Here is a 20240-nt window from a genome sequence, read left to right on the forward strand (position 1 = left end):
AACCCAGTTATGTGCGTATACTTCCGTCCCCTTTCTACTCTCTCTGAGTTCACACCGTCACGGGTCAGGTCTCCTGCCCCCACGCAGCTCTGGGTGTAGTTTTGCATTTCCCTTCTCTTATATCGATGATATGGGAACAACATCCCGTCTATGCCAGCTGTTTATTACTGGGCAGAGCCACCTGGACCCTGCATCTCTTCCCTTTGGGAGCCTGTGGCCAATGCCATCCAGGGATCAAACAGCCTTCTGGAAACAAATAGGTTTATTAGCCAATGGAACAAAACAGTTGAGGAAAAAATGGTTTCGAAATAACCAACCAACCAACAGGTGTGTCTGGTGTCATCCAGTCTTATGATGAGGCTTGGATGAATTTTTTTAATAATTTCAACAGCTCATCCCGATATTTGTTTTTAAGCATTTTTAATTTTTTTTATCAATTTAAATTTTCACAGTTGTGCAACATTGTGGAGAGTCAGACAATAATTGAATGGCAGTGGAGGTTGAGATTCCAAAAGTTTAAGCTGTACAACCGTTCAAACACAAACTGGCAACATCCCGAGCCAAAGCACGGGAGCAAGACAAGGCGGATGAGGTATTTATTGGACCAATTTCTGGTGGTGAGGGAGCCAAGCTCTCCGGCTACACAGAGCTCTTCTGCAGGTGTGGGAAAGGTACTCTGAGTCACTGCTAAATAGAAGATCAAACAGATAGTACAGTGTCAATAGTTAGCTCATACTCTCAGCCTCAGGGACCATTCAAGGTGGAACAGCCTGTTCACACTCCTTTAGTCAAAGGACAGAACAACAGGGTTAGCAGGTTACAGATTGTTGGAATAAGCCACAAATCCAGTGTCTCTGTTCAGTCCATGATTTTGTATCGAGCAAAGTTATGAATTTAAGCTCCCAGGCTCCTCTTTTGAAAGTGTGGTGCAGGTTTCCTTTGAGGATGGGGACTGATAGGTCAGACAGAGAGCGATCGCTTTGTGACATGTGTTCACCCACAGGTGACAGGGTGTTCTTGTGTTTTACCATTTTCCCTTGTGAGTTCCTCTGAGAGTATAGTGATTGTCTGTCTGGTTTCACCCAACTGTTGTCATTGGAGCATTTAGTGCAAATGGATGAGGTACACCACATGTTGTGATAGGCCTGGGTAGGACCCCTGGATCTTGAAAGGTGTCTTGTGGAGGGTGTTGATCATTTTAGCAGTGGAGAAATGTCTGCAGGTGTTGCATCTCTTGTTCTGGCAGGGTCTGGTGCCACTTTGAGTTGGTGTGTCCTCATATGTGGGGAGCTTGCTTCTGATGATGAGCTTGGAGAGGTTGTTTGAGGGCAAGAAGAGGGGGTTCAGGAAAGATTTATTTCAGGATGGGGTCCCCATTGAGAATGGGTTATAGTTGTTGGTTACCCTGTATGGATTCCAGCGTGGTTGGTAGGTGACAACTAGAGGCGTGTGGTCGGAGAGGGTTTTATTTCTGCATTGAAGCTGGTTCTCTCGGGGTATTTGGGTGGCCCGTTCCATGATGCGATCTACTTCTCTGGTGGAGCATCCTTGTTTGGTGAAGGCGGTTTTGAGTGTGTTAAGGTGTACATAACGGACTTTCTCCTCAGAGCATCTGAGTGCCTGGCTGTTGATAACAGATGTCTTGGTGCATTTGGGGTGGTTACTAGATCTATGAAGGCAGGTGTGGTGATCCGTGGGTTTCTTATATATGGTTGTCTGTCAGGTTCCATTGTTGAAGCTGATTGTGGCATCCAGGAAGTTGATGCTAATGTGGGACTGTTCTAGAATGAGTTTAATGGACGGGCGGTGGTTGTTGAAGTTGTGGTGGAAATCGATGAGGGAATTGAAGTTGTCCGTTAAGAAGATGAAAATATCATCACTATATCTCAGGTGTATCATTGGGTATTAATTCACCTTGAATGGTCCCTTAGAATATGTGCTAACTACTTATGCTAAGTTATCTGTTTGATCTTGTATTTAGCTGTTACACTCGGAGTACCTTTCCCAGACCTGAAGAAGAGCTCTTTGTAGCTCAAAAGCTTCTCTCCCACTCCCAATGGAAGTTGGTCCAATAAAAGATATTCCCTCACTCACCTTGTCTCTCAAATATCCTGGGACCGATATGGCTACACCAACACTGCATAAGTCAAAGTGCACACAGTTAATAGCCTTAAATCGAACCCTCACACATTCTCAGGTAGCATCTTTCTTAGTTTTCTGTAAATTTCGATTATTACTGATGGAAATATTTTTGCATTGGTTCGTGTGTGTACGGTGAAACCAACGTTTATCGACATCTGCCAATAAAAATCTACTCCTGGCAAACCACCTTCTGCTTCAGTACAAGCTAAGTTAGGTAAGCTTCACTTTTCAGTTACAGGAGCAGACCCAGTTACATTGTTTTAGCAAGCCCAGAAGCCTGCTCCCAGTTAACTCCAGATAAGGAAAGCATCTCAGTGCTTGTCTATATGGGAACATTAACCTCAATAGCTATTCCTCAGTTGCTCCCCATGTAGATTTACGGCTTGTCTACACATGGAGTTATTCCTGATTAACTGTTCCGGATTCACTCCATGTGGGAGTACGCTTATTCTGGAACAAGGGTACCTTATTCCAGATTAAGTGTGTCCACACATGGAGTTTATAAGGAATAGCTATTCTGCTTTTAAATTCACACCCTACCTTAATCTGAATTATTTCCCCCATGTACACAAGCCCTAAGATAATGCCCCTCTGATGGCTGTGCCATTGTTTCAGTTAGATCCATTCAGTCTTATTTGCTTTCCAACCCAGCTCTTCTGACAATGGAGATATGTGATGAAATTGTCTTCTCCCAACATACTGCCCTGGAAATCCCATATGTAGGGGGCCAAACACCAAGGAGGGAAAAGAGCTAATGAAACTAAAGGACAATGTCGGCCCAAGAACAAATGGGGATAAACTGGCCAGGAATAAACTGAGGCAGGAGATCAGAAGAAGGTTTGTACCCATCAGAGGAGGGAGGTTACATACGAAACATAAGAGCTGTCTTAGTGGGTCAGACCAAAGGTCCATCTAGCCCAGTATCCTGTCTCTGACAATGGCCAGTAACAGAGCTTCATGGAGAGTACAGAACAAGGCAATTATGGAGTGATCCACCTCTGCCTTCCACTCCTGGCTTCTTGCAGTCACAGGTTTAGGGTGGCTCCAAGCATGGGGTTGTGTCCCTGACCATTTTGGCTAATAGCCATTGATGGACCTATCCTCCATGAACTTATCCAGTTGTTTTTTGAAATAACTCAAGTTATGCTTTTGGCGATCACAACATCCTGTGGCAATGAGTTCCACTGGTTTATTGTGTGTTGCATGGGAAAAGTACTAGCTCTTGTTTGTATTAAACCTGCTTCCTGTTAATTTCCTCGGGTGACCCCAGGTTCTTGTGTTGTGGGAAAGGGTAAATAACACTTCTCCGTTCCCTTTTCTCACACTGTTCCTTATTTTATCGACCTCCATCATATCCCCCTTTCGTTGTCTCTTTTTGTAAGCTGAACAGCTCTGATCTTTTTAGTCTCTTCTCGTATGGAAGCTGTTCCATGCCCTTGATCATCTTGGTTGCTCTTTTCTGAACCCATGGATTCGTGTAGTGGCATGACAATATTTTTCTGTCTTATTTTTCTATCTCTTTCCTAATAGTCCCTGACACATAGTTAACCTTTTTGACTGCCACTGTGCATTGAGCAGTTCTGGAACTCGTCCTCGACCCCTTCATAGGAGCAGTGAGTGCAAATTATTGAACTGGTTTGAAGATGCAACCTCACCTCCATCAGAGTGTGTGCGAGGGGTGGGGTCAATAGGGCTGGAGTTATTCACTATATTTATTACAGGCTGAGAATAATGGGAGGAAGAGGGAGATGGGGAAATTAGCCAGTGTCACCCAATTCTTTTGGGTGGGTCGGATGGTGAAGGGCTTCAGATGGGGCTAATAAAATGGGTATTTGGGCCACATGACAGTTGGTGACATCCAGTGAAGAGCGTGCAAGGGGGCTGCATCTAGGGAGTGATGGTAAAATATAAGGAAGAAGCCAGAAGAAGAGATAAGAATGAGGCCCTGGAGAGGAAAGATTCACCACCGTTGGACAAGTGAGGGAACCACTGCAGAATGCATCTGAGCTTCCGAGCTCTGGGTGAGAAGGGACCTAGGCAGAGGGTGGATATGGCAGCAGATATCACAGGGAGAGAAACAGCTATTAATTGGTAGGTCTTAGTTTAACCAAGATCTTGAAGTCAATCTGGGAACCAACTGGCAGCCATTATGGGTCAGAGAGCACAGGTTTGGCTCATGAAATGACATCCTGCTTAGCTGCAGAATTCTGTGCCATGTCCGACCGGGTCTGATAGCGAGGTGACAAAGGCTTGGATGCCAGTTGCAAGAGCCACAGCTAGAGAAATGGTTGTGGCCTCCCACCGGTCCTGCCGGTGCCCTGAAATTCCTGACCATTCGCACTGGGTGGGATTCGTGGTTCACGTGGGTGCATTTGAATTCTCCCTCCCAGCAGGGAAATACCAGGAAATCTCGACCAGCCCATCTGCAGTTTCCCGAGGGACGTTCTCAGGCACCATGTCCCGATGGATGACGAAATTGTGGTGCTGCTCTGATCACACACAGCGCTACAAAGTGATCCCCCTTCTAGTTCACAATGCAGTCCTGGCAAGAGCAAGGGAATTGCTCTTCTCCATCAGTGGGCTCATGGAGCGAATTAATGGTTTTAAGCAGTTGAAACTCTAAGGGCAGCCCATGGCAGTCAAAAGTGGACTCTACGGATATAGAATGAATCATCTATGAGGACACATCTTTTGAGTGATGGTTTTTTTCCATCAGGGTCTAGGTCTCACTGAGTATCCGATTCCTGCTCTGAATTTGAACCTTCTGGCTCAGGGTCTGGTTCCGTCTCTAATTCTTGCTCTGGATTTGAACCATCTTCCTCCTCGGGCTCTTGATCTTGCTGAGTCTCTGATTCCTGCTCCAAATCTGAACCACCTGTCTCCAGGTCTGGCTCAATGTCTGATTCCTTCTCTGGATTTGAACCGTCTTCCTCCTCCAGCTGTGGATCGGGCTCTGGATTGAAACCATCTTTCTTCTCTGGCTCAGGGTCTCGCTGAGTCTCCAGTTCCTGCTTTGGACTGAAACCATCTTCTTCCTCCAGCTCTGTATGGTGTTCTGGATTGAAAAAATCTCTCTCCTGTGGTTCTGGGTCTCGCACAGTGCGTGAATCTCGCTCCGGATTGAAAAAATCTACCAAGAAAAACAGAGGAGGAATAGGTGAATGGTATTCAATTGCAAATTGTCTTCTTTTGCTTCATGTATCTCCATACACTCATATAACCTGCTTAATGAATGGTGCAGTACACAGCTCTAGGAAATTCCCAGACTAAAGTTATGTTAAGTTTGAGAGTATTTACATAGATGTGATTCTAACAGCCCCATTCTGCCAACTGGCGAAGGGTGCATCCAACCCGATATTGTCAAAATATTTAGCCAACCAGAGTCTTGTAAAGTATCGTATAAAAACTGGTGAGACTCCAGTGAGAGTCAGGATGTGCGGGTTGTATATAGAGATGTATGCATAATCTTGATATACGTTGTGAAGGCCACAGACGGATTAAGGTTTCATAGGGCCCTGGGCCAGAGCAAGTCGGGGGGCCTCTCCAGCTGGAGCATCACTGGCTTCAGGTAGAGAGGGACGGAGGGCCTTCGGGGCGCAACACGGGCGGGGCCCCAGCCTGGGTCATGGGGGGCTTAGCCTGCCCTGGCCTATGATATCTGCCACATGTGTCTGTCCTCTATGTTGTTAAGCCCCGTATGGTTCCCCACTCCGAGAACCGTTTGGCGGAGGGATTCCTTTGATCAGCCTCTTTGGCGCTTTTCTCCACCTGCCAGGTGGTGACGCTCGGGCTTCATTCACGGCACAGAAACGCAAGGTCGCCATCCTCGTAGATGAGCACACTACAAATAATAAACAGTAAGAATGTACAGTGCCTGGCGCACTGGGGTGCTGGCCCATGCCTGGAACGCCTAGGCCCTCCAAAAGTACAAATAAATACTAATAATGATTCTATTAAATATAAATAAATAATAAAATACATTACAAGGATGTAATTATCCTCAAACCCGCGTTATAAACTGAGGCCGCCCAGTGTTCAGGCTTCATTTACAACACCCAAATGTGATTGTCATGAGATGTCTCTGGCTGGGTTGTTGGCAGCACGAAAGAACTTGGACTGGAGTTTAGGACGAGCTCCCTCCACTAGGGGGCGTGTGCAACGCACACTACAGGATATGGCGCTTTGGCTCCCTCTGGTGATGTGGCCACACCGAGGTTGATGCATTTGTGAGAGTTGGGTCTGTTAGCTCAGACACGTTCACACGTGGGTGTGGTTTTCCAGGACCATACAGGAAGGGGAGAAGGATCTGGGGGATAGGTCAGAAAGTCTGGTCTGCTTGTGGCGGTGATGAATTTAGCAGGGCTGGATGGAACTCAGGGTTTCCATACGGCGGGAAATGCCACCTCTCAAAATTTGTTTTGGTTCCGAATCAGAATGAGATCCCGAAATTTCCAAATTTCCCATGAAATGAAATTTTTGAAAAAAAACCCCAAGTCCAGTCAAAAAGCTGCGTTTTGATAATAGCAAAATATTTCATTCTGACGTTGACTATTTAAAAATGTATATTGTATGTTTTGACACAACTTTTCATTTCAAATAATGTAAATATAATATAATTAATATTATATAACAGTGGTAGGACAAGAAGCAATGGAGTAATCGGCAGCCAGGGAGATTTCGGATAAATATTAGGAAAAACGATCGAACTGTAAGGGTAGTTAAGCTCTGGAACAGCTTCTAAGCAAGGTTGTGGAATCCTCATCACTAGAGATTTTTAAGAACAGGTGGGACAAACACCAGTCAGGGAGGGTCTAGGTTACTTGGTCCTGCCACAGCACAGGGGACTGGAATAGAGGACCTCTCAAGGTCCCTTCCTGCCCCACATTTCAATGATTCCATAATATAAAAAATGAAACGAAAATTCATTTCAAAATGAAAAATCAAAACGTTCCCTTCGGCTAAGGTAAAAACAGAACACGCTTCCTTTCAAGTTTTCCTTTTTCAGAACAAAATGTTGTCAACATTGACACATTCTTGCAGAAAGTCTGATTTTGATGAAATGGCATTTTCTGCCAGAAAAATATTCCATTGCAAAATGTTTGGTCAGCTATAGAATAGAGGGAAGAAGATTCTGGAAAGGGTCGGTTGCCGTGCATTGTCTGTGGCATTTGGTGTTTTCATTTTTCACTCCCTTGCTTTTGCGTAAGGGCTGTCGTGTGTAGATCCATGTAACCGCAGCATTATGTGAGGTGGTCGTGCATTAATAAAAACAAAGATTGCACAGAAGAGGGGAAAGATGGCCTTCAGCATGGGTTTTGTTGGGCAGGATTTTTTCCTGTCAGGGTGGATAATATTTTTAATTAAAAATCAGATTATTTTAATTGAAATCATTTTTTTAAAAAAAAAGTCAATGGTTTTCTTTGTTAAAATAAATTTGTTTAAACCTAAATTTGAAGTTGTCAACCTATGTTGTGACCTAAAATTAATATTTTCTGTTAAACTCATTTGATTGAGCATATCAGATTTGTTTAATCAGCCGCCCCCCCCCCCTCCTAAGGAGAAAAAACAGCATCTTTAACTGCTTTTTGAGGTCAGGCCAGGGGCACCAGAACAGGGGAGGCCAGGGAGCCATGCCCGCCCGCACTGTTAAAAGGGGGAGGACTATGCCCTTCTACTTTTTACCAGCTGGAAGGGCGAGCGACGGGAGGCAGGGGGTGGAGAGGAGCGAGCGGCGGGCAGGGTTTTTGGGGGGGAAGAGGTGGTGCAAGAAGGGATGGCACAAGGGCGGAGGCTCATGGAGCAGGGGCGGTGTGAGGGCGGGGCCTTGCTGGGAATGCATGGCGTCAGGGCGGGAGCTCAGGAAGAAGGGGCGGGGCTGGGGCGGGGCTTCGGGGGGGGCAGGGCCACAGTTCAGGCACCCACATCTTTCGGGCACTTCCGCCACTCCTGGTTCAGGCTCTATAAATCTGGCACAATACGACCGTTCTCCTTCAAGTATGCCGCTGTATCATTTTTATGCTTTACAGTGGAGTCAATGCTGGTATTTACTTTTCTCCAAGTCACGTCAGTGCTTTCAGTTTCCGTGGTGCAGAAAAGCTTACCTGCTTTTGGTTTCAGTTTCATAGATTTGTAAATGATAAAGCCACAAGGGCAAAAAGTGAATCGAGTCAATAAAGAAATTCCTGGTTGGCCGTTGGAAGTTAAAGCCAGGCAAACTCCAAGGAGAAATAAAGAACCCATTTTTTTTAAACAGCGTGGGCCGTTAACCGTGGGAACAAACTCCCCAGGGAAGTGGTGGATTCTCCATCTCCTGTCGTCTTCCGATCAAGACTGGACGCCTTTCTGGAAATCGCCGTACCCGAACACAAGTTATAAGGCTCAATACAAGAGGAACTAGGGGAAATTCTCTTTGTGTTACGCAGGAAGTCAGATTGGAGGTTCTAACCCTCCTGTCGGGCCTTACAGCCTATGAAAGTTTGCCAGGTGCCCAACTAGCAGACGAGTTCTGCAGGGGTTGCTGTCGGTCCGTTTTGGGGTGCTCCTCTCGTGTGGACGCCACAAAAACGTCTCGGGAGGCACAGGCCACAGTGGGGAGCGCGTTGGCAGACTGTGCTCCCACAATGCACTGCAAGAGAATGTCATAGACTCGTAGGCCAGAAGGGACCACCGTGATCACGTAGGCTGACCTCCTACACAACACGGGCCAGAGAACTGCCCCAAAATAATCCGTAGGCCAGCAAACTCCCCCAATATAATTCCTAGTGAGTGGAAATGGTATGAACCTGGCAAGTCGGTAAATTAAACAGATTCTGCCATACTCCAGGATTCTGTCCCTCATTCCAGCCCGGTGCAAGGCCTGTGTGGTGTCCAGTGATCACTCCGTGCTGAAGATGCTGGCAGATGATCTGCTTTGCTCTGGCTCCGGCTCCAGGTGGCAGAGCCGAACAACAACTAGATCTCCACGTTGCCCTGCTTGCGCTCTGTATCCCAGAAGCTCAGCCCTTAAAGGCCCAGTTCCACAGCATGCCCGCATCTCGGACCGAGGCCCTTCTGTACCGAATGTTGGCACCGATTCAGCCGTCAGAGTGGCAAGAAGAGGAAGAGACAGGGCATTTTAGCAGTGGCATGGCACCAGGGGAAAGCGGCGGGCGTCATTTCTTTAGTAGAGCGCTCAAGTTGCGTGCAGATGGCAAAGGGGGGAGGCAGCTGATGTTGTTTCCATTGCTAGATGATTCCCTTATGCTGAGCGCTGTCCTAGACCAGGCTCACAAGCGCAGAGTGCTGGGACCACGTCATCGGGCAGACCTGAGACCACCAGCAACGGGCCCAGAACTTCTGCAGGAGAGAGGCCACGTGACAGGGTTGCGCTTCGCTCTTCCAGAGTGGGAAGAGGCCCACGGAGCGAAGCAGCAGCCAAGTAAAGGAAGCGGCACGTGGCTGTGGTGTGTAGGGTCCCTGGCTTGGGACCCAGAGTAGCCTGGAGGCCCGGGTCCGCCCACCCGCCAGCTCTGGAGGGGCCTAAGCCCCAGAAAGGGGGCACGGCTAGTTTAAAAGCCCAAGAAAAGGGGCTAGATATAAAAGAGGCCCAGAGACAGGGCTGAAGGTGGGGGGGCAGATCGACCGGCCTGGTGGGGCTCTTGACTAAGCACCAAGAAGGGGGTATGTTTCCGTTAGAAGCCCAGACAGGGGTCTGGATTTAAGGAAGCCCAAGAGGGGCTGAAGAGAGAAGGCCCCCTCAGCACAGTGGGGCTGAATCCAGTCTGAGCCAGGGATTGGAAGACTTTGTTTGGTGTTTGCTTTGGATTTGAATCCTCCAGAAGGGGTTTGTTCCTCCATTTCCTCCTCCTTGGCTGGAGGGCTGAGCCACTGACAACCCGCTGAGTGAGGTCAACAACCTACAGGGGGCGCAAGGGGTGGGGCAAAAGAGATTGCAGCATCACAGCCGTCTGACAGGAGGCACTCACAAGAGGAGAGTGTGTCCCCATCACAGGCCGCCTTCCTGGAGCTGTGTGAGGAATTTGCTCCAGCCCTTCAGCACCAGGACACAAGCCATAGCAGTGCACAAACAGGTTGCTATTGCCCACTGGAAGCTGGATAGACTGGATTATCACAGATCTGTGGCTAATCAGCTCAGTGTTTGCAAGTCAACAGTTGGATCTCTGATGGATGCTGGATATTAGGAAAAACTTTAGAACTATACAGGGAGTTATGCTCTGGAATAGGGTTCTGAGGAAGGTTGTGGAATCCCCATCATTGGACAAGCAACTGTTTAGTTGGTCCTGCCTCAGTGCAAGGAGTTGGACATGGTGACCTCTTGAGGTCCTTTCCAGGCCCAACCCTTCATTTCTATGATTAAGAGTTAATCTGTCTCCACAAGGCATCACACAACACATAGTCAACCTGTGGAACTCCTTGCCAGAGGATGTTGTGAAGGCCAAGACTATAACAGGGTTCAAAAAAGAACTAGATAAATTCATGGAGGATTAGCCAGGAAGGGCTGGGATGGTGTCCCTAGCCTCTGTTTTCCAGAAGCTGGTAATGGGAGCACATTGCCTTATAGGAGTTGTAGTTTGTCTCACCTGTGTACTAGGCTCCTTGGAGGACTACATCTCCCATATTGCAATGGGGCTATTTCCTCTGACAAAGCTGCACAAGGGCACATGGCTGAGTGCATTATGAGAGATGTAGTACAGTGAGGAAGCCTAGTGCATAAGGAAGCGTGAGGCTGCCAGGCTTCTGAATTACAACTCCCACCAGGCAATGTGCCACTATGGGAAAACAGTTAAATATTGAACTGACTCCAAACAAAGCATTTCAGTAAAACTGAAAAAAAAAAAATTTCTATAAAAGTCTCAATGTTTCATCCTGATTTGGGTTGCCGACAAATGTGGAAATATCAGAATTTACTGCAGGATGGAAAATCTGAGTATCACTCTGCTTTCAATGCAACAGTAAAGATGTATCCAAAAGTTTCTCTACAGCAAAGAAGCCAGGTTATGAATCCCGTGGGAACTATAAGTCTGAATGTCCTTTGAAGCAAGGATTTTTTCATTGTGTTGACTTAATAGAGAGTGTCTTATTAATTTCCTTTTGCTTTCATTTTATCTCCTTCTTTATCTGCTCTGCTCCTCTCTCTCCTCACCTACTTCCCTGCAAATTCTTCTTTCCACTTCTCCTCTTCTCCATGGCCTAACGGCCTTGTTCCCTGCTTCTGGGCATTCCTCTCCAGCTGGAGGCTGGCGGCTTCACCCCCATTGGTGACCCCAATCTCTGAGGCCAACCTCAACTTGTAGCAGCCCCCCCAAGTAGATCCAGCAAGGCTGGGCCAACCCCTTTGTTTCCAGCTGCTTTGACAGACTTCCAAGCTCTCCTTTGCCAAGATGGGCCTAGACACCTGTAGAAAAAAGTAGGAAAGAAGGACGAACCAGAGTCATCTGCCTCCGGACAACCAGCACGTTCTGGGTGGCGCATGTGTGTGGAACAGCTGCTTTAGTGTACTCCATCGCTCAGCCACAGAGTTGGCACTGATGTACCGAGGGAATGCAACATGCCATACGGGCACTGGTGTAATGGCTCTTCCGGCAGGAAACCAAATCGGAAAGAGACGCAACTCACCATATTCTGAAGGTTGCAAAAGCTGATTTGTGCCTGGGAATAAGATTTCTAAACACTCCAGAAAGTCTCGGCAGGTCGACTCCCCCCTTTTCTGTATGTAAATCAGCAACTTCCTAATTCTGGCCGCTTTGTCTTGTAGCTGGTTCAAGCTGTCATACTCCTCCTCAGTGATGACGGACTGGGCTAGTAACTCATCCAAGACGCTCTCGGGGTCTCTCTGAATGATTCCTATCAGCTCTTTGCGTTTGGTGCGTATAGCCGTGTATTTGTCGCCAGTGGCCATTGCTACCGAATCACAGGATCTGGAATGATTTAATAAAAAATGACATGAGATGCAAGAACTAGAGTTAGAGAAGGTGCGAGGGTTAGAATCACAGAAAGGTCAGGCTGGAGGGGACTTTGAGAGGTCATCTAGTCCAGCCCCTTGTGCTGAGGCAGGACCAAGTAAACCTAGGTCATAAGTGACAGGTTTTTGTCTGGCCTGTTCTTAGAAACTTCCAGCGATGGGAATTCTACAACCTCCCTTGGAAGCCTGTTCCAGAGCTTCACTACTCTTACAGTTAGAAAGTGTTGCCTAATATTTAACCTAAATCTCCCTTGCTGCAGATTAAGCCCATTACTTGTTGTCCTATCTTCAGCGGACATGGAGAAAACCTGATCACAGTGCTCTTTGGAACAGCCGTGTAAATATTTGAAGACTGTTATCAGGTCCCTCCTCTGCTTTCTCTTCTCTAAACTAAACATGCCCAGGTCTTCCGACCTTTCCTCATAGGTTATGTTCTCTTGTCATGTTTGTTGCTCTCCTTTGGACTCTCTCCAGTTTGGCCACACCTTTCTTAAAGTGCAGTGCCTAAAATTGGACACAGTACTCCAGCTGAGGCCTCACCCAGGTTAAACAATCTGTAAAATTAATCAGATTCCTCCATTTCTTCTTGGAAGCAGAATGGTTCTGCTATCAGAACTGGGCAAATAACAGCTGTTTTGGTTCATTGGCAATGCAAAACATAGAAATTAAAAAATTGGATCCAATGAAATGTTTTGTTTGACCTGCAAAAAGCAAGCACTGGTTCTATTTTGAGCATTTTTAAATGCTTTTGATTGTTTGTTTTTTTTAAAAAAAACAAACGCAAAATTAAAGGACTTTTGGAAAAAATCATTTCAAACTGGTAAATTGAAGCATTTGGTATCAGAAATGTCAAAATTTAAATGTTTTTATTTTTATTTATTTTTGGAATTTGTTTTTAGCCTTAATTTTTTCCCAGACCAAAACAATTCAGTGAAATCAACAAAAATTTATAAACTGTTTTGTTGTTGCCGAATTTGCGTTTTGTGCCCGAGTAAGTTTCATATGACAAATTCTGCCTAGCGCCCTCTGGAGTACCTACAGGGGGTATAACGGTTCACAGTTTTGTCAGTTCACAGGTATCTGGGCCAAGACTTCAGCTCTTAGTCAATAATTTTTTGTCATGGTCCAAATTTCTTGGTCGAGATATACTCAAGCTCTGGACTCCAGAGAAACATTTTTCACACTGCAAGTGCCCATGTTCAAGGAACGTGTACAATGCTGTGAAATATACCCAGGGCCTATTGCTTATATTTTTAGTGCATTAAATGAAAAATAAAATCAAACCACTATATAACCTAAAAAAAATCTCCAAGAAAGATGTAATAAATCGCAGCTGAGACTTTGAGAAAGTACTTAGATAAAATGTCGAATAGATGCAAATATCAGCATTAAAACACTTTCAGTCAACGGTTTTAAGTTTTGAATGAGTATTGTCAAATACAGTTATTAGAGGCATAGCTGTATATAGATAACATATTAAAAACTTTTTGGCCTTTTGTGGTTTCTTTAACCTAAGTATCTGAGTCAGAAAGAAAATAACACTTTGTACCCATGAACTCTTCATCCTTTCCCCACAGAGTCAGAAGCACCTGGAAACCTTCTCTTGCTTGGTGATTTCTCTGACCTGTGTTTGCAAACCCACCACCCTCCTGGAGGCCACCCAACTTGCAGTGGATTCTCACCCAGATGCTAACATGTCCACCCTGCAGTTCCATGCCCCACCCAGTGTTGGTGGGTGCTCCACCCACCCAGTGGCCTGGATGACCCTAGGGGGATGCTCCCCAGCACTTGATAGCCTTAGGGACCCATGGCTGCAGGTGCTTCCCCCTCAGATCCTCCCCAAGCAGTGATGGCAGGTGCCCCTCCTGTCCGGTGGCCTCTGGTTCCACAAGAGAAGAATGCTTCACCCCCTCTCATCTTTCCATCCTGCACTGGGAGGAATCTCACCTACCTGTTGGCCTCTGTGTCCTAGCTGTTGCTTTGCTTAACCCTTTGTAGCCTATGATCCAATGTCTTCATGGATGCTGGGTCATAGGCAGCCTTTGCCGGCTGTGCTGGGCTTTGTTGATCACGATGAGTGTACCTCAGTGGTTGAGGGGCTTCTCGCTAGTCAGAGTAATTTTCCATTCCTGTCAGGGCCAGCTACAGGCTATGTGCTGCCCCTGAAACTTCTGACTGAGGGATGGGGAAAATAAGGAGGGAGGCAGCCAGCAACTCTCATGTCTGTAAGATTATCTGGTGCAGAGAGAGCTCCTCTCAATTCTTTGCAATCCCAAGTCTACACTGGGACCGGCAGGGCTGGAACAAAGCATGTCCCACCTCCCTCTGTAGCCCCGAGTCCTGGCACGATTCCAGGAAGGGCTAAAGCCCCGAGTCCTGGCACACCCCGCGGTCCGCTGGAAAGTCTCTGGCGGTCCGGGTTTGGACCACACGGGCTGCCTGTGGACGACCCCATCTTAGCCCATGCAAGGAAGGGGTCAGGGCCAGTTCAGATAATGCTGCCAAAATGTAACTGCAGCTCTGGGGCCTTTTATCTTTCCAAGTTAGGCGCTGAGAAAATTGTCCCTCCCCCGCCACCCCCCCGAAAACACCTTCAGAACTGCTCCTTTCTCTAGCCGTCATCTCAGAGGAGAAACGGAGAAGTTACTTGCTTTCGCCAGATGGCTACCAGCTTGGCTAGCTAAGTCAGTCCCTGGGTGCTTCTCTCCTATTTCTGACAGCGGGGAGGTAAGATTTAGGGGCAAGAGCTGGAATAGCCGTAGTCCCATTTCAGAGCAGAGTGAAATATCCTTGCGTGTTTCACCTTGGCATTTCCATGACAATCGCTCGGCACAGCCTGCGTTAAATTCCCCGGCCTGCGCTCGACAGGATGTCAGTCTGGATGATCATAACGACCCCTTCTGACCTTAAACCAGAGGTGGGCAAACTGCGGCCCGCAGGCCACATCTGGCCCGCGGGACCATCCTGCCCAGCCCTTGAGCTCCCGGCCTGGGAGGCTAGTCCCCGGCTCCCCGCCTACTGTCCCCCGTTGCCCGCAGCCTCAGCTCGCCGTGCCGTCAGTGCTCTGGGCAGCATGGCTGCCAGTCCTGGTAAGGGGCGGGGAGCGGGGGGGGGGGTTGGATAAGGGGCAGGGGGTCCCGGGGGCAGTCAGGAGACAGGGAGCGGGGGGTGGGGTTGATAGGGGGGTCCTGGTAAGTCCAGGGGGGTCCTGCCAGTCCTGGTAAGGGGGAGGGGAGCGGGGGGGGGAGGTTAGGGGTGAGGGGTCCCGGGGGGGGGCGGTCAGGTGACAGGCAGTGGTTGGATAGGCATGGGAATCCCAGGGGGCCTGTCAGGGGGAGGGGATGTGGATAGGAGTCAGGGCAGTCAGGGGCCAACGAGCAGGGGGGTTGGATAGAGGGTGGGGTCCTGTGGGGGCTGTTAGGGGGTGGGGGTGTGGATAGGGATGGGGGCAGTCAGGGGACGGGGGGGTTGGATAGGGGGCAGTGTCCCAGGTGGGGGCGGTCAGGGGACAAGGAGCGGGGGTGGGGTGGATAGGTGTGGGAGTCCCAGGGTTGGATACAGGGTGGGATCCCAGGGGTGGTGTGGTCAGGGGACAAGGAGCAGGGGGGTTGGATAGGTGTGGGAGTCCCGGGGGGCCTGTCAGGGGGAGGGGATGTGGATAGGGGTCGGGGCAGTCAGGGGACCGTGAGCGGGGGAGTTGGATGGGGGTGGGGTCCCGGGGGGCCTGTCAGGGGGAGGAGATGTGGATAGGGGTCGGGGCAGTCAGGGGACCGTGAGCGGGGGGGTTGGATGGGGGTGGGGTCCTGGGGGGGCTGTTAGGGGGTGGGGGTGTGGATAGGGATGGGGGCAGTCAGGGGACGGGGGGGTTGGATGGGGGGTGGGGTCCCAGGAGGAGGTGGTCAGGGGACAAGGAGTTGGGGGTGTGTGTGGATAGATGTGGGAGTCCCGGGGTTGGATACAGGGTGGGATCCTGGAAGGGCGTGGTGGTCAGGGGACAAGGAGCAGGGGGGTTGGATAGGGGGTGGGAGTCCTGGGGGGGCTGTTGGGGGCAGGGGTGTGGATAGGGGGTGGGGCAGTCAGGGGACAAGGAGCGGGGGGTTGGATAGGGGGTGGGGTCCCGGGGGCGGGGGGTCCGGGAAGGGGGGCGGCCAGGGGACCAGGAGCAGCGGGGGTTGGATGGGTCAGGGATTCTGAGGGGGGCAGTCAGGGGGCGGGAAGTGGGAGGGGGCGGATAAGGGACGGGGGCCAGGCTGTCTGGGGAGGCCCAGCCTTCCCTACCCGGCCCTCCATACCGTTTTGGAACCCCGATGTGGCCCTCAGGCCAAAAAGTTTGCCCACCCCTGCCTTAAACTCTATGAATCTCCAAAAAAATAGATCATCATAGAAGCCGGTCTCCACATCCTAGCTCTGCTTCTGCTCGGCCAGACTCAGTCTGCGGAAGACGTGAGGACAAGTGCAGCGGGCACTCAGGATCTGGCCGAAGAAATGTTTACCGGGAAGGAGGCTGGAGGGTTTATTGAAAAGCAGTACCTACCTCCCAGGGTCTGCGAGAGTCGAGAGAGATCCCACCTCCCAGCGGGGTGTCCGCTGTGCGTTATATGGCAGAAATGCAGAGTCACTCTGGGACAGAGATCCTGTCTTGCAGCGTGGTCTTGGCTCTGTTTCACACAGCAGAAAAGCAGAGTTGCTCTCTAGATCTTGTCTTCCAGGGAGGCATCTGCTCTACTTTCGGTAGCAGAACAGCTGAGTCAAGCAGGTGTTGTGAGCAGGATATGGGGACAAGGGCATGGCTGGCTTCTCTCTGGGCATGTGGGAAATCAGCACAAGAGAAGTCACAAGCCAGAGACACTTTGCATCCTCCTCCTCTCACGTGATGCTTGGCACAGTCCCTGATGCTATTTGTGTCTGGCTGGGGATGAGCCAAGATGAAATGGAGGTGGTGTGATCTTAGGTCATGGCGTTCACTGCAGTGCCGGCTTGCCCTTCATCACACAGCATGGCTGGCAGGACAAGACAAGCTGCATGAGATGGAGGGGAGAGGGCAGTTGGTTTCTGCTCCCTCCACCACACATGGGCTGTTTTAGATTGGCTCATTTGGGTGCTGCCACGCTTAACTAGGCACCTGTATACCTCACTTGCACTTCAACACAGTTCGCTTTCAGGATCTTGCTCGAGGAGCCTCTTGGCAACTTTAGGCATCTTTAGCATCTGGTCCTAAGTAACAAGTTCCCGGCAGACAGATGGAGAAGTGAGATAAAAAACATTAAACACTCTTGGTGGACGGTTGCAATGTAACACAACTTTTATTCTTAGTGTAATGACCGAAGCCCCCAAATTATGAATGATCACTCTTCTTAGTAAATAAACCAGAGTCCCGTCCACCTTTTTGTTCTTCGGAGGTGAACCAAAGTCCCAGCATGCCTTGCGTTTATAATTTGTTGTATTTCAGATGAACCTAAGCTGAACTTTAGCTGACCTAGTCCAGATACCAAGAAAAGGGTCACTTGTAATTGGTATGTGGCAGGCGTTTCCTGCGGTTAATTAAAATCATCTACTGTAAGATGCGTTTTGCTGATCAGGAATTGCTCTAACCAATGTTTCCTGTCATAATGACTTGGTTACAGAGATCTTTTGCAGCTGATAAAATAATGGATCGGTGAACAGATGCTGTTAGCTTCTCAGTTGGTAAGTTGGAGACAGGTCAGAAAAGAGCCATGAGAATCATAGATTCATAGATACTAAGGTCAGAAGGGACCATTATGATCCTCTAGTCTGACCTCCTGCATAACGCAGGCCACAGAATCTCACCCACCCACTCCTGCGAAAAACCTCTCACCTATGTCTGAGCTATTGAAGTGCTCAAATCATGGTTTAAAGACTTCAAGGAGCAGAGAATCCTCCAGCAAGTGACCCATGCCCCATGCTACAGAGGACGGCGAAAAACCTCCAGGACCTCTTCCAATCTGCCCTGGAGGAAAATTCTTTCCCGACCCCAAATATGGTGATTAGCTAAACCTGGAGCATATGGACAAAATTCACCAGCCAGATACTACAGAAAATTCTTTCCTGGGTAACTCAGATCCCACCCCATCTAACATCCCATCACAGGCCATTGGGCCTATTTACCATGAATATTTAATTACCAAAACCATGTTATCCCATCATACCATCTCCTCCATAAACTTATCGAGTTTAATCTTAAAGCCAGATAGATCTTTTGCCCCCACTGCTTCCCTTGGAAGGCTATTCCAAAACTTCACTCCTCTGATGGTCTAATTTCAAGTCTAAACTTCCTGCTGGCCAGTTTATATACATTATATCATCAAAGGATTAGAAAACCTGCCTTATAGTGAGCAACTCAAAGAGCTCAATTTATTTTGCTTCACAAAGAGAAGGATAAGGGGTGACCTGATCACAGTCTATACCTATCTGAAGGGGAAAAATATTTAATAATGGGCTCTTCAATCTAGCAGAGAAAGGTCTAACACAATCAAATGGCTGGAAGTTGAAGCTAGAAACATTTGGACCGGAAGTCAGGAGTAGATTTTTAACAGTGAGAGTAATTAACCATTGGAACAATTTCCCCAGGGTCGTGGTGGATTCGCCCTCACTGATAATTTCTAAATCAAGACTGGATGTTTCTTCTAAAGATCTGCTCTAGGAATTATTTGGGGCCAGTTCTCCGGCCTGTGTTACACAGGAAATCAGACTAGATGATCACAATGGTACCTTCTGGCCTTGAAATGTATGAATCCATTATGTAAATCAGATACCATGAAAAGAGGTTCACAATCCATAGGTCATTTCCTTTGTCTCTTTTCTGGAAAGCCGCATAGTCTATAAAGGGATGCCTGTTTCTATAGAAGTGCATTGTAATAGACAAAATAGTGTAATTGATAAGGAATATACATAAATGTAGTGTAATTGGTAAGATTCATAATGGACAAAATGGACAAGGAACATCTGGTGTAGCAGATGTGTTCTGAAATCAATGTAACAGCTAACCTGTAATCTACTGATTAATGTCTAAGCCTTAAAAGCTAATTGTGATTGCAAATTTTCCCAGTGGTAATTAAGTAATTACAGCTGTCATTGGCTTATTGATTCAAAATCAAATCAAATCATGAGAAAGGATTGTCTTTGTTCTACACCAGTATATAAGGGGACATAATTTTAGGAGCTAGCTGGAAGAATCCAATGCTGCTAAACTGTTGTCCAGACTGGTTTAGTATAGTTCTCTGAGAACATCTATCCAGAGTGCAGCGGCAGTCAAAAAAGCTTAACAGAATGTTAGGAACCATTAGGGAAAGGATAGATAATAAAACTGAAAAGATCGTACTGCCTCTATATAAATCCATGGTACGCCCACACCTTGAATACTTCATGCAGTGCTAGTCACCCCATCCCAAAACATATATTAGAATGGGAAAAGGTCCAGAGAAGAAAAACAAGAATGATTATGGGTATGGAACAGCTTCCATTTGAGGAGAGATTAAAAAGATGAGAATCTTAGAAAAAAGAAGACTAGGGGAATATGGTAGAGGTCTATAAAATCATGACTGGTGTGGAGAAAGTGAATAGCAAAGTGTTATTTATCCCTTCACATAACACAAGTATTAGGGGTCACCCGATCAAATCAATAGGCAGCAGGTTTAAAACAAACAAAAGGAAGTACTTCTTCACACAACGCACAGTCAACCGGTGGAGCTCCTTGCCAGAGGATGTTGTGAAGGCCAAAGTATAACTGGGTTAAAACAAATTAGATAAGTTCACGAAGGATAGGTCCATCAATGGCTATTAGCCAAGATGGTCAGGGATGCAACCCCGTGCTCTGGGTGTCCCTAAGCCTCCAACTGCCAGCAACTGGGACTGGACAACAGGGGATGAATTGCTTGAAATTGCCCTGTTCTGTTCGTTCCCTCTGAAGCGTCTGGCACCGGCCACAGTCAGAAGACAGGATACTAGGCTAGCTGGACCATGGGTCTGACCCAGTATGGCCACTCTTATGTATACTTTTCCTTTGTGTATTCTGCTGTTAATTTTTGACTAATAATCTCTGATTAAATAATCCCAATTGAGCCAATTATTTGACATCTTTCTTAGTTATTGTTGTTATTTAAATTCAAACTGTTTAAGA

At 47.8% G+C, this 20240-nt stretch overlaps 1 protein-coding gene across 1 annotated transcript; it reads right to left on the reverse strand.

The window, feature by feature from the left end:
* Positions 1-403: 403 nt before the first annotated feature.
* LOC125638106 (uncharacterized) lies at positions 404-16929 on the reverse strand. Its single transcript, XM_048853398.2, has 3 exons — positions 16638-16929; positions 11758-12059; positions 404-5272 (listed from the first exon to the last, which is right to left on the reverse strand). Exons 2-3 carry the CDS (start codon positions 12038-12040, stop codon positions 4869-4871), a joined length of 687 nt encoding a protein of 228 aa, XP_048709355.2. The 5' UTR covers positions 12041-12059; positions 16638-16929; the 3' UTR covers positions 404-4868.
* Between the last annotated feature and the right edge of the window lie 3311 nt (positions 16930-20240).

Source organism: Caretta caretta, chromosome 6 (genome assembly GCF_965140235.1).
Source record: "Caretta caretta isolate rCarCar2 chromosome 6, rCarCar1.hap1, whole genome shotgun sequence".
In the NCBI taxonomy this organism is placed as follows: domain Eukaryota; kingdom Metazoa; phylum Chordata; order Testudines; family Cheloniidae; genus Caretta; species Caretta caretta.